The sequence below is a fragment of the Salmo trutta genome, chromosome 14 (genome assembly GCF_901001165.1).
Source record: "Salmo trutta chromosome 14, fSalTru1.1, whole genome shotgun sequence".
Lineage (NCBI taxonomy): Eukaryota > Metazoa > Chordata > Actinopteri > Salmoniformes > Salmonidae > Salmo > Salmo trutta.
The window spans coordinates 2,609,644-2,621,688 of NC_042970.1; the positions used below are offsets into that span (position 1 = coordinate 2,609,644).

At 42.4% G+C, this 12,045-nt stretch overlaps 1 protein-coding gene across 1 annotated transcript in view; it reads left to right on the plus strand.

The window, feature by feature from the left end:
• The window catches only part of phf2 (PHD finger protein 2), a 138,773-nt gene that overhangs the window by 107,244 nt on the left and 19,484 nt on the right, over positions 1–12,045 (plus strand). Inside the window, exons 14-16 of the mRNA XM_029774208.1 lie at positions 3,263–3,381; positions 6,947–7,110; positions 8,281–8,348. Of these exons, the coding sequence (XP_029630068.1) occupies positions 3,263–3,381; positions 6,947–7,110; positions 8,281–8,348 (351 nt within the window). The remainder of the gene's footprint in view (positions 1–3,262; positions 3,382–6,946; positions 7,111–8,280; positions 8,349–12,045) is intronic.

A 12,045-nucleotide genomic window follows, 5' to 3' on the forward strand; every position in this document is an offset into this window, starting at 1 on the left:
ATTAAACAAGACTTTGGGTCTGTACAAATTGAGCAACGTTCATGTCCAGAAATATACCGCTTCCTTTTAGGCCAATTGCATTGGAGGAAAGTTATATGGAAGAATGAATGGGTAAGATACACTCTGAAGGTATGGACAGCAGTATGAAAAAACAGGAAATGCCAAAATCGCTCTCAAGGGCCATGTAAATGACTAGCCATGCCGACCTTAAGCCATCCATAATGGACAGAGGCTTTAGTAGATGGGCAGAAAAAGGTTCGATCACAATTAACCGGCATTTTAAAGGGAATGTCCTCAAATATTTTACTCAGCTCCAAACCCAATTTGATCTACCTGCAAATGACGTGTTTTAGATAAGACACTACTTAATGAATCATAAGGAATGGTATGTTTAGATAAGACACTACTTAATGAAACATAAGGAATGGGAGGTCATTAAATATCACCATCCAGTGTTGAGCAATATTTCATAAACATATTGGAAGGTGAAATAACAGCCAAAAAGAGATGGCTAAGTTATCTGAAAGGTTTAGAGATGAATCTGAACACGCCCAGGATGTTAAAGGAAAATGGGAACTAGAAATGAATGTGGTGATAGAAGATGAATCATTGGAGAGAATATGTGAAAGTAGTCACAAATGCACTAGTAGCCCAGTGTGGAGGGAGTTTTCCTGGAAAGGGAAGATTACATACTTTAGAACAACTTTCTTGATATTGACATTTGGTCCAAAAGATTTCAGCGTTATGTTGGAGGGGAGGTGGACCAATAGGAGACCACACATATTTATTCTGGGATAAAGTTATTCTGGACATAAAAATAAAAAAAAGTGAAGACAATCCTAGACATTGAGTAACCACTGGAACCAATGTTAATTTTCTTGAGGGTAATAACGTGTAACCTAGAAGGTAAAAAAATAAATATGCATGTTAAAGGTACTGTTAGTGTTTGCACAGAAAAATGTTTACGGTCAATTGGCTCAAACCACAGCTTCCATCTAATTCACTGGATTCAGGGACTGAAACGTGTGTATTGGGACATATGATATCCAGCTTCCATCTAATTCACTGGATTCAGGGACTGAAACGTGTGTGTAATGGGACATATGATATCCAGCTTCCATCTAATTCACTGGATTCAGGGACTGAAACGTGTGTATTGGGACATATGATATCCAGCTTCCAACTAAAGACGGATTCGTTTTAGTCAAATGGACTCCCATCAGATTGTACCTTGCCTGATAACTGTATAGACAAAAAAAGTGTAATATGTGGTGGTTTGTGGCATAAATCCCGTAGTTTAATGACTCTGAAGTAAACTCCTGTAATTATTAGTGTTATTACTTTTTGTGGTCATTTTAGTGATGTTTTACAATTCTTGTTTATTGTGTTTACTTTTATGGCTCTCTTTCCAAAACATAGAGCGCGATGCCAAGGATCGTTCACATGGTGTTCTGGAATGTAAACTGGTTACAAAAAAAACTGTTAGCATTTGTGTCCAGTTGGTTGGATGTCCTTTGGGTGGTGGACCATTCTTGATATACACGGGAAACTGTTGAGCATGAAAACTTCCAGCAGCGTTGCAGTTCTTGACACAAACCGGTGCACCTGGCACCTACTACCATTCCCCGTTCAAAGGCACTTAAATATTTTTGTATTGCCCGTTCTCCCTCTTAATAGCACACATACACAATCCATGTCTCAATTGTCTCAAGGCTTATAAATCCTTCTTTAACCTGTCTCCTCCCCTTCATCTACACTGATTGAAGTGGATTTAACAAGTGACATCAATAAGGGATCAGATTTCACCTGGATTCACCTGGTCAGAGCAGGTGTCCTTAATGTTTTACCTCATCAGGGTCATCTCATCAGGGTCATCTCATCAGGGTCATCTCATCAGGGTCATCAGGGTTATCTCATCAGGGTCATCTCATCAGGGTCATCAGGGTTATCTCATCAGGGTCATCTCATCAGGGTCATCTCATCAGGGTCATCAGGGTTATCTCATCAGGGTCCTCTCATCAGGGTCATCGGGGTCATCTCATCAGGGTCATCTCATCAGGGTCATCTCATCAGGGTCATCTCATCAGGGTTATCTCATCAGGGTCATCAGGGTTATCTCATCAGAGTTATCTCATCAGAGTTATCTCATCAGGGTTATCTCATCAGGGTCATCAGGGTTATCTCATCAGAGTTATCTCATCAGAGTTATCTCATCAGGGTCATCTCATCAGGGTCATGTCATCAGGGTTATCTCATCAGGGTTATCTCATCAGGGTCATCAGGGTCATCTCATCAGGGTTATCAGGGTTATCTCATCAGAGTTATCTCATCAGAGTTATCTCATCAGGGTCATCTCATCAGAGTCATCTCATCAGGGTTATCTCATCAGGGTTATCTCATCAGAGTTATCTCATCAGGGTTATCTCATCAGGGTCATCTCATCAGGGTCATGTCATCAGGGTTATCTCATCAGGGTTATCAGGGTTATCTCATCAGGGTTATCAGGGTCATCTCATCAGGGTTATCTCATCAGGGTTATCAGAGTCATCTCATCAGGGTCATCTCATCAGGGTTATCTCATCAGGGTCATCTCATCAGGGTCCGGTCATCAGGGTTATCTCATCAGGGTCCTCTCATCAGGGTCATCGGGGTTATCTCATCAGGGTCCTCTCATCAGGGTCATCGGGGTTATCTCATCAGGGTCCTCTCATCAGGGTCATCGGGGTCATCTCATCAGGGTCCTCTCATCAGGGTCATCGGGGTCATCTCATCAGGGTCCTCTCATCAGGGTCATCGGGGTTATCTCATCAGAGTCATGGATAGGTCTCACTCTCTCCAAGGACAGATGCATGTCTCACTCACAATACATTTTCTACACATTTGTTCTACACCTTGTTCTACACCTTGTTCTACACCGGGTTCTCCACCTTGTTCTACACCTTGTTCTACACCGTGTTCTACACCTTGTTCTACACCGGGTTCTACACCTTGTTCTACACCTTGTTCTACACCGGGTTCTACACCTTGTTCTACACCGTGTTCTACACCTTGTTCTACACTGTGTTCTACACCTTGTTCTACACTGTGTTCTAAATGTTCTACACCGTGCTCTAAATGTTCTACACCTTGTTCTACACCTTGTTCTACACATTGTTCTACACCTTGTTCTACACCGTGTTCTACACCTTGTTCTACACCTGTTGTCTGTCCTTCTGCCAGTGTATGACATAAAGTGATTGTTTGTTGTTCATGTCCATTACAGAACAGTAAACCAGATTCCTTATTGAAGATGGAAACTGAAGTGCACAAGTTTGAGAGAACGCCACTGTCTGGTAACAAAGACAAGTTTGCCTTTTCGATGACACACAAGAAGTTACTAGGGTAAGCACTGTATACTGGAGCAATGTGGTTGTCACCTAAATGTGTGTGTGTGTGTGTGTGTGTGTGTGAGTGTGAGTGAGACAGATGCATCTGTCCTCGGAGAGAGTGAGACCTATCCATCGTTAATGTGAATTCACATTCTTATCATCCTGTAAAGTGTTTTACTCAAAATGGCAGATTATAAACACAGTGGTGTTACAGTAACATGCTGTATAAATACAGTGGTGTTACGGTAACATGCTGTATAAACACAGTGGTGTTACGGTAACATGCTGTATAAACACAGTGGCGTTACAGTAACATGCTGTATAAACACAGTGGTGTTACGGTAACATGCTGTATAAACACAGTGGTGTTACGGTAACATGCTGTATAAACACAGTGGTGTTACGGTAACATGCTGTATAAACACAGTGGTGTTACGGTAACATGCTGTATAAACACAGTGGTGTACGGTAACATGCTGTATAAACACAGTGGTGTTACGGTAACATGCTGTATAAACACAGTGGTGTTACGGTAACATGCTGTATAAACACAGTGGTGTTACGGTAACATGCTGTATAAACACAGTGGTGTTACGGTAACATGCTGTATAAACACAGTGGCGTTACGGTAACATGCTGTACATGACGTCAGAGCTCAGGCACTGCGCTTCACAGCGCTGTATGGGTTTTGACTGACAGCTGGTCTGAACTTGAGCACCATGCGTGACAAGTAGTTGCCCCCATCCCTCCTGCTAATTGGGTAACTTGTGCCATTTGTTTTGTTATCTGAGAGAGGGACATGCTGTAAATAAAGAGGACTGTATTTTGAATGGTGAGACGTTGATGGTTATAATTATAACCAGTGAGTCCAAATATTCACTTCACATTGTCAACGTTTATGATCACTATGTTTGATGTACAGTTACCAGATGACATGGCGTCATACCCTGGGTTGTTCTGAACAGAATGAACCTATGTACTTTATATCTATTGTGAAGAACATTTTGCTGCGGAACGTGCACCTGAATGCACTCATTAGGACTCCTTTCTTTACCATCTGTTTCTCTAAAGTGCCTTGTGAAAGCCTAACACTGTAAGATATATATTTTCTAACTTAGCTAGTCATGTTGGCAATAGAACAAGCTTTCAAATGAATGGAGACTCTTTTCTGAGTCATAAAGCATCTTCTGGTAGGAGTCTCTTCTCTTAGTCATGAAGCACCTTCTAGTTGGAGACTCTTCTGATTCATAAAGCACCTTCTATTTGGAATCTCTTCTCTGACTCATAAAGCCCCTTCTAGTTGGATACCCTTCTCTGACTCATAAAGCCCCTTCTAGTTGGATACCCTTCTCTGAGTCATAAAGCACCTTCTAGTTGGAGACACTTCTCTGAGTCATAAAGCACCTTGTAGTTGGAGACTCTTCTCTGAGTCAAAATGCACCTTCTAGTTGGAGACTCTTTTCTGAGTCATGAAGCACCTTCTAATTGGAGACTGCGCTGAGTCATAAAGCAACTTCTAATTGGAGACTGCGCTGAGTCATAAAAAAACCTTCTAGTTGGAGACACTTGTCTGAGTCATAAAGCACCTTCTAGTTGGAGTCTCTTCTTCTCTGATTCATAAAGAACCTTCTAGTTGGAGACTCTTCTCTGAATCATAAAGCACCTTCTAGTTGGAGACACTTGTCTGAGTCATAAAGCACCTTCTAGTTGGAGTCTCTTCTTCTCTGATTCATAAAGAACCTTCTAGTTGGAGACTCTTCTCTGAATCATAAAGCACCTTCTAGTTGGAGACACTTCTCTGGATCATAAAGAACATTTTAGTTGGAGACTCTTCTCTGAGTCATAAATCACCTTCTTGTTGAAGGAGTCATAAAGCACCTTCTAGATGGAGACTCTTCTCTGAGTCATAAATAACCTTCTAGTTGGAGACACTTGTCTGAGTCATAAAGCACCTTCTAGTTGGAGACACTTGTCTGAGTCATAAAGCACCTTCTAGTTGGAGACTCTTCTTCTCTGAGTCATTAAGAACCTTCTAGTTGAGACACTTCTCTGAGTCAAAATGCACCTTCTTTTTGGAGACTGCTCTGAGTCATAAAGCACCTTCTAGTTGGAGAGTCTTCTCTCAGTCATAAAGCACCTTCTAGTTGGAGAGTCTTCTCTCAGTCATAAAGAACCTTCTAGTTGGAGACTCTTCATTCATAATGCATCTTCTAGAAGGAGACTGCTCTGAGTCATAAAGCATCTTCTAGAAGGAGACTGCTCTGTGTCATAAAGCATCTTCTAGAAGGAGACTCTTCATTCATAAAGCATCTTCTAGAAGGAGACTGCTCTGAGTCATAATGCATCTTGTAGTAGGAGACTCTTCATTCATAATGCACCTTCTAGTAGGAGACTTCATTCATAAAGCATCTTCTAGAAGGAGACTGCTCTGTGTCATAATGCATCTTCTAGAAGGAGACTCTTCATTCATAATGCACCTTCTAGTAGGAGACTCTTCATTCATAAAGCATCTTCTAGAAGGAGACTCTTCATTCATAAAGCATCTTCTAGTAGGAGACTCTTCATTCATAAAGCATCTTCTAGTAGGAGACTCTTCATTCATAAAGCATCTTCTAGAAGGAGACTGCTCTGTGTCATAAAGCATCTTCTAGAAGGAGACTGCTCTGTGTCATAAAGCATCTTCTAGAAGGAGACTGCTCTGTGTCATAAAGCATCTTCTAGAAGGAGACTGCTCTGTGTCATAAAGCATCTTCTAGAAGGAGACTGCTCTGAGTCATAAAGCATCTTCTAGAAGGAGACTGCTCTGAGTCATAAAGCATCTTCTAGAAGGAGACTGCTCTGAGTCATAAAGCATCTTCTAGAAGGAGACTGCTCTGTGTCATAAAGCATCTTCTAGTAGGAGACTCTTAATTCATAAAGCATCTTCTAGAAGGAGACTGCTCTCTGTCATAAAGCATATTCTAGAAGGAGACTGCTCTCTGTCATAAAGCATCTTCTAGAAGGAGACTTCTCTGTGTCGTAAAGTGTGTTTCTAATTGGAGTCACTATTGCGTCTGCTCACCCAAACCCATGTCGTTTTCTTGTCTTATGTTGCACCTTCTCCACATTTTCCAGGAATATTCTTATGATGTTACTAAGTAGAGTATTTTCAGATTTTGTTATAAACGAATGTGGAGTAAAGTACAGTAAATGTAAAATGCACATAACATCAACAGTGTAGTGTTTAGATTCAGTCTTGGGCCATGGGTATAGTTGTGTCCTCAACTTTGGTCTAATCATTTTCCCATAATCTCCAAACTGTTCCCTTTCAATTGCCACCATGGTTATGCTTTTCATATTTATTCTGTAAGGAAATGTTCAATTTAGCCTCATCCATATAGACCAGTTCCCACCAGTGTAAAGGGTTAATCTGTGTATGTTTTTCTCTCTCTCTCTCTCTCTCTCTCTCCCTCTCTCCCCCTCTCCCCCTCTCTACCTCTCTCCCTCTCTCCCTCTCTCCCTCTCTCCCTCTCTCCCTCTCTCTCTCTCTCTCTCTCTCTCTCTCTCTCTCCCCCTCTCTCTCTCTCTCTCTCTCTCAGTTCTAAGCTGAAGCCCCAGACCAACTCCAGTGTGTTCGGCTCGTTACAAAACCTAAAGGAGGACAAGGCCAAGCCGGTGAGAGACGAGTATGAGTACGTGTCTGACGAAGGAGAGTTGAAGATCGATGAGTTCCCCATCAGGAGGAAAAAGAGAGACTTATCCTGTAAGTTTTCTGTTTGAACGTAAATATTACCGTCAGGTAAAATGCCCCACAATGGGCAGCTCAGTGGCTTCAAATACTGCGAATGTTGGCAATGTTTTACCTGAGTGCCCTGGAACATTACTTCAGGACTTGGTGACACACTACACCCTATTGTTTACCAATTATCCCTTTGTTAATCTAGTCCTAGAGAATTTCTACTTTCTGTTTGAAAGTCAATACTTCCTTCAGGTAGAATTTACTACGATTGGGCAGCTAAAATGCGGCAAGTTATGCTAATTTATATATTTGCAAAAGATTATATCACACCACTACATATTTCAGCCAAGAAAAGCTTTTTCACAGTTTCTAGCTTTGCATAACATACTTTTTCCACATTTTGTTACTTTACAGCCTTATTTTAAAAACAATTCCTCAGCAATCTACACACAATACCCCATAATGACAAAGCGAAAACAGAAATACCTTATTTACGTAAATATTCAGACCTTTTGCTATGAGACTCAAAATTGAGCTGAGGTGCATCCTGTTTCCATTGATCCTCCTTCACACAGCAAAGACAATGCAGGAGTGGCTTCGGGACAAGTCTCTGAATGTCCTTGGTCCTTGAGTGGCCCAGCCAGAGCCAGGACTTGAACCCGATCGAACATCTCTGGAGAGACTTGAAAATAGCTGTGCAGCAACGTTCCCCATCCAACCTGACAGAGCTTGAGAGGATCTGCAGAGAAGAATGGGAGAAACTCACCAAATACAGGTGTGCCAAGCTTGTAGCGTCATACCCAAGAAGACTCGAGGCTGTAATCGCTGCCAAAGGTGCTTCAACAAAGTACTGAGTAAAGGGTCTGAATACTTATGTAAATTAGATATTTCAGTTCTCATTTAAATTAGAAAACAGTTTAATCCATTTCAGAATAAGGCTGTAACGTAACAACATGTGGAAAAAGTCAAGGGGTCTGGATACTTTCCAAAGGCACTGTTTTTATTTCTTTGTCACAATACTGCAGTAAATCTATTAAAGTTCACCTTAGGTTTATTGAGATTGTGATAGAGTAGCCCTGTCTTCTGATTGGCTAGTTGTTGATTGATGGTCTTTTCTGATTGGCAAGTTGTTGATTTGACTCTCTCTTGTGATTGGATAGTTTGTTGATTGATTCTCTCTTCTCTCCCTGCCAGTCCTGTCAAACATCAAAGAAGCAATCCAGCCATCCAAGAAGCCAAAGCTCCTCCCCTCTGACGTCAAGGTATGTAAGCTCCTCCCCCAAGGTATGACCAATAATATCCTTCTATACTCAAAGTAAATACCAGTAATATCCTGCTATTAGAATGTCTAACTTCCTGTTCACTCAGACCCTTTTCACACGAAATCAAATCAAATTGTATTGGTCACATACACATATTTAGCAGATGTTATTGCAGGTGTAGCGAAATGCTTGTGTTCCTAGCTCCAACAGTGCAGTAATATCTAACAATTCACAACAATACACACATCTAAAAGTAAAATAATGGAATTAAGAAATATATACATATTAGGACGAGCAATGTCGGAGTGGCGTTGACTAAAATACAGTATATGCTGTACATATGAATTGAGTAAAGCAATATGTAAACATTATTAAAGTTACCAGTGTTCCATTATTAAAGGGACCAGTGATTCCATGTCTATGTATACAGCAGCCTCTAAGGTGCAGGGTTGAGTAACTGGGTGGTAGCCGGCTAGTGATGACTATTTAACAGTCTGATGGCCTGGAGATAGAAGCTGTTTTTCAGTCTGATGGCCTTGAGATAGAAGCTGTTTATCAGTCTGATGGCCTTGAGATAGAAGCTGTTTATCAGTCTGATGGCCTTGAGATAGAAGCTGTTTTTCAGTCTGATGGCCTTGAGATAGAAGCTGTTTATCAGTCTGATGGCCTTGAGATAGAAGCTGTTTTTCAGTCTGATGGCCTTGAGATAGAAGCTGTTTATCAGTCTGATGGCCTGGAGATAGAAGCTGTTTAACAGTCTGATGGCCTTGAGATAGAAGCTGTTTTTCAGTCACTCGGTCCCAGCTTTTATGCACCTGTACTGACCTCACCTTCTGGATGGTAGTGGGGTGAACAGACCGACAGAATACTCTCAATTGTGCATCTGTAAACGTTTATGAGGGTTTTAGGGGCCAAGCCAAATTTTTTCAGCCTCCTGAGGTTGAAGAGGCGTCATTGTGCCTCTTTCACCACACTGTCTGTGTGGGTGGACCATTTCAGTTTGTCAGTGATGTGTACGCCGAGGAACTTGAAGCTTTCCACTTTCTCCACTGCGGTCCCGTCGATGTGCATAGGGGGCTGCTCCCTCTGCTGTTTCCTGAAGTCCACGATCATCTCCTTTGTTTTGTTGACGTTGAGTGAGAGGTTATTTTCCTGGCACCACACTCCCAGAGCCCTCACCTCCTCCCTGTAGGCCATCTCATCATTGTTGGTAATCAGGCCTACTACTGTTGTGTCGTCTGCAAACTTGATGATTGAGTTGGAGGCGTGCATGGCCACGCGGTCATGGGTGAACAGGAGTACAGATGGGGGCTGAGCACGCACCCTTGTGGGGCCCCCTGTGTTGAGGATCAGTGAAGTGGAGGTGTTGTTTCCTACCTTCACCACCTTGGGGCCACCCGTCAGGAGGTCCAAGACCCAGTTGCACAGGGCGGGGTTCAGACCCAGGGCCTCCAGCTTAATGATGAGCTTGGAGGGTACTATGGTGTTGAAGGCTGACGTGTAGTCAATGAACAGCTGTTACGTTCCCCAGTTTCTGTGTTGTTGTGGGTTTCTTACATTGGTATTCCAGATGGGTTAGGGCAGTGTGTAGTGTGATGGCGATTGCATCGTCTGTGGATTGATTTGGGCGGAATGCAAATTGAAGTAGGTCTAGGATGTCAGGTAAGGTAGAGGTGATATGATGCTTGACTAGTCTCTCAAAGCAATTCATGATGACAGAAGTGAGTGCTACGGGGCGATAGTCATTTAGTTCAGTTACCTTTGCTTTCTTGGGTACAGGAACAATGGTGGACATCTTGAAGCATGTGGGGACAGCAGACTGGGATAGGGAGAGATTGAATATGTCTCTAAACACACCAGACAGCTGGTCTGCACATGCTCTGAGGACGCGGCTAGGGATGCCATCTGGGCCGGCAGCCTTGCGAGGGTTAAAATGCTTAAATGTCTTACTCATGTCGGCCACGGAGAAGGAGTGCCCACAGTCCTTGGGAGCGGGCCGCGTCTGTGGCACTGTGTTATCCTCAAAACGGGCGAAGAAGGTGTTTAGCTTGTCTGGAAGTAAGACATCGGTGTTCGCAACGTGGCTTGTTTTCCCTTTGTAGTCCGTGATTGTGTGTAGACCCACTGTGTTATCCTCAAAACAGGCGACGACGTCGGTGTCCTCAATGTAGCTAGTTTTCCCTTTGTAATCCGTGATTGTCTGTAAACCCTGCCACATACGTCTCGTGTCTGAGCCGTTGAATTGCGACTCCACTTCGTCTCTGTACTGACATTTTGCCTGTTTGATTGCCTTATGGAGGGAATAACTACACTGTTTGTATTCAACCATATTCCCAGTCACCTTGCCATTGTTAAATGCAGTGGTTCACGCTTCCAGTTTTGCACGAATGCTGCCGTCTATCCTCGGTTTCTGGTTTGAGTAGGTTTTAATAGTCACAGTGGGAACAACATCCCCTAAACACTTCCTGATGAACTCAGTCTTCGTGTCTGTGTATACGTTATTCTCCAAGGCGACCCAGAACATATCCCAGTCCACGTGATCAAAACAATCTTGAAGCATAGATTCCGATTGGTCAGACCAGCGTTGAATAGACCTTAGCATGGGTACTTTCTGTTTGAGTTTCTGCCTATAGGAAGGGAAGAGCAAAATTAAATCGTGATCTGATTTTCCCGAATGGAGGGCGGGGGAGGGCCTTGTTGGCATCCCGGAAGGGGGAGTAGCAGTGGTCGAGTGTTTTTCCAGCACAAGTACTACAGTCAATGTGTTGATAGAACTTTGTTTTCCTCAAATTGGCTTTGTTAAAATCCCCAGCAACAATTAATGCCGCCTCCACACCCACCCAAATCAATTTTTATATTCAAATGTGGGTTCTATAGTTTGAACACCTGCTGTCTCTGGATCCCACCTGGCCACCTACAGTTGAAGTCGGAAGTTTATATACACTTAGGTTGGAGTCATTAAAACTCGTTTTTCAACCACTCCACAAATTTCTTGATAACAAACTATAGTTTTGGCAAGTCGGTAAGGACATCTACTTTGTGCATGACACAAGTCATTTTTCCAACAATTGTTTACAGACAGATTATTTAACTTATAATTCACTGTATCACAATTCCATTGGGTCAGAAGTTTACATACACTAAGTTGACTGACCCACTGGGAATGTGATGAAAGAAATAAAAGTTGAAATAAATCAAATAAATCTACTATTATTCTGACATTTCACATTCTTAAAGTAAAGTGGTAATCCTAACTGACAGTGAATTTTTCCCTCAAACAGGGAATTTTTACGAGGACTAAACGTCAGCAATTGTGAAAAACTGAGTGTAAATGTATTTGGCTAAGGTGTATGTAAACTTCCGACTTCAACTGAATGGTTTCCAGTTTGCACAAGTCCAGTGTAGATCCTTGGCGTGGTATCGGCTTGAGTAGGAATATACACGTCTGTGACTATAACCGAAGATAATTCTCTTGGCAGGTATTACGGTCAACATTTGATTGTGAGGTATTCTAGGTCATGTGAACAAAAGGACTTGAGTTTCTATATGTTATCACAATCACACCATGAGTAGTTAATCATGAAACATACACAACCGCCTTTCTTCTTTCTGGAGAGTTCTTTATTCCTGTCTGCGTGATGTACTGAGAGACCCGCTGGTTGTATGGACGGGGAAAGTATATCCGGAGAGAGCCATG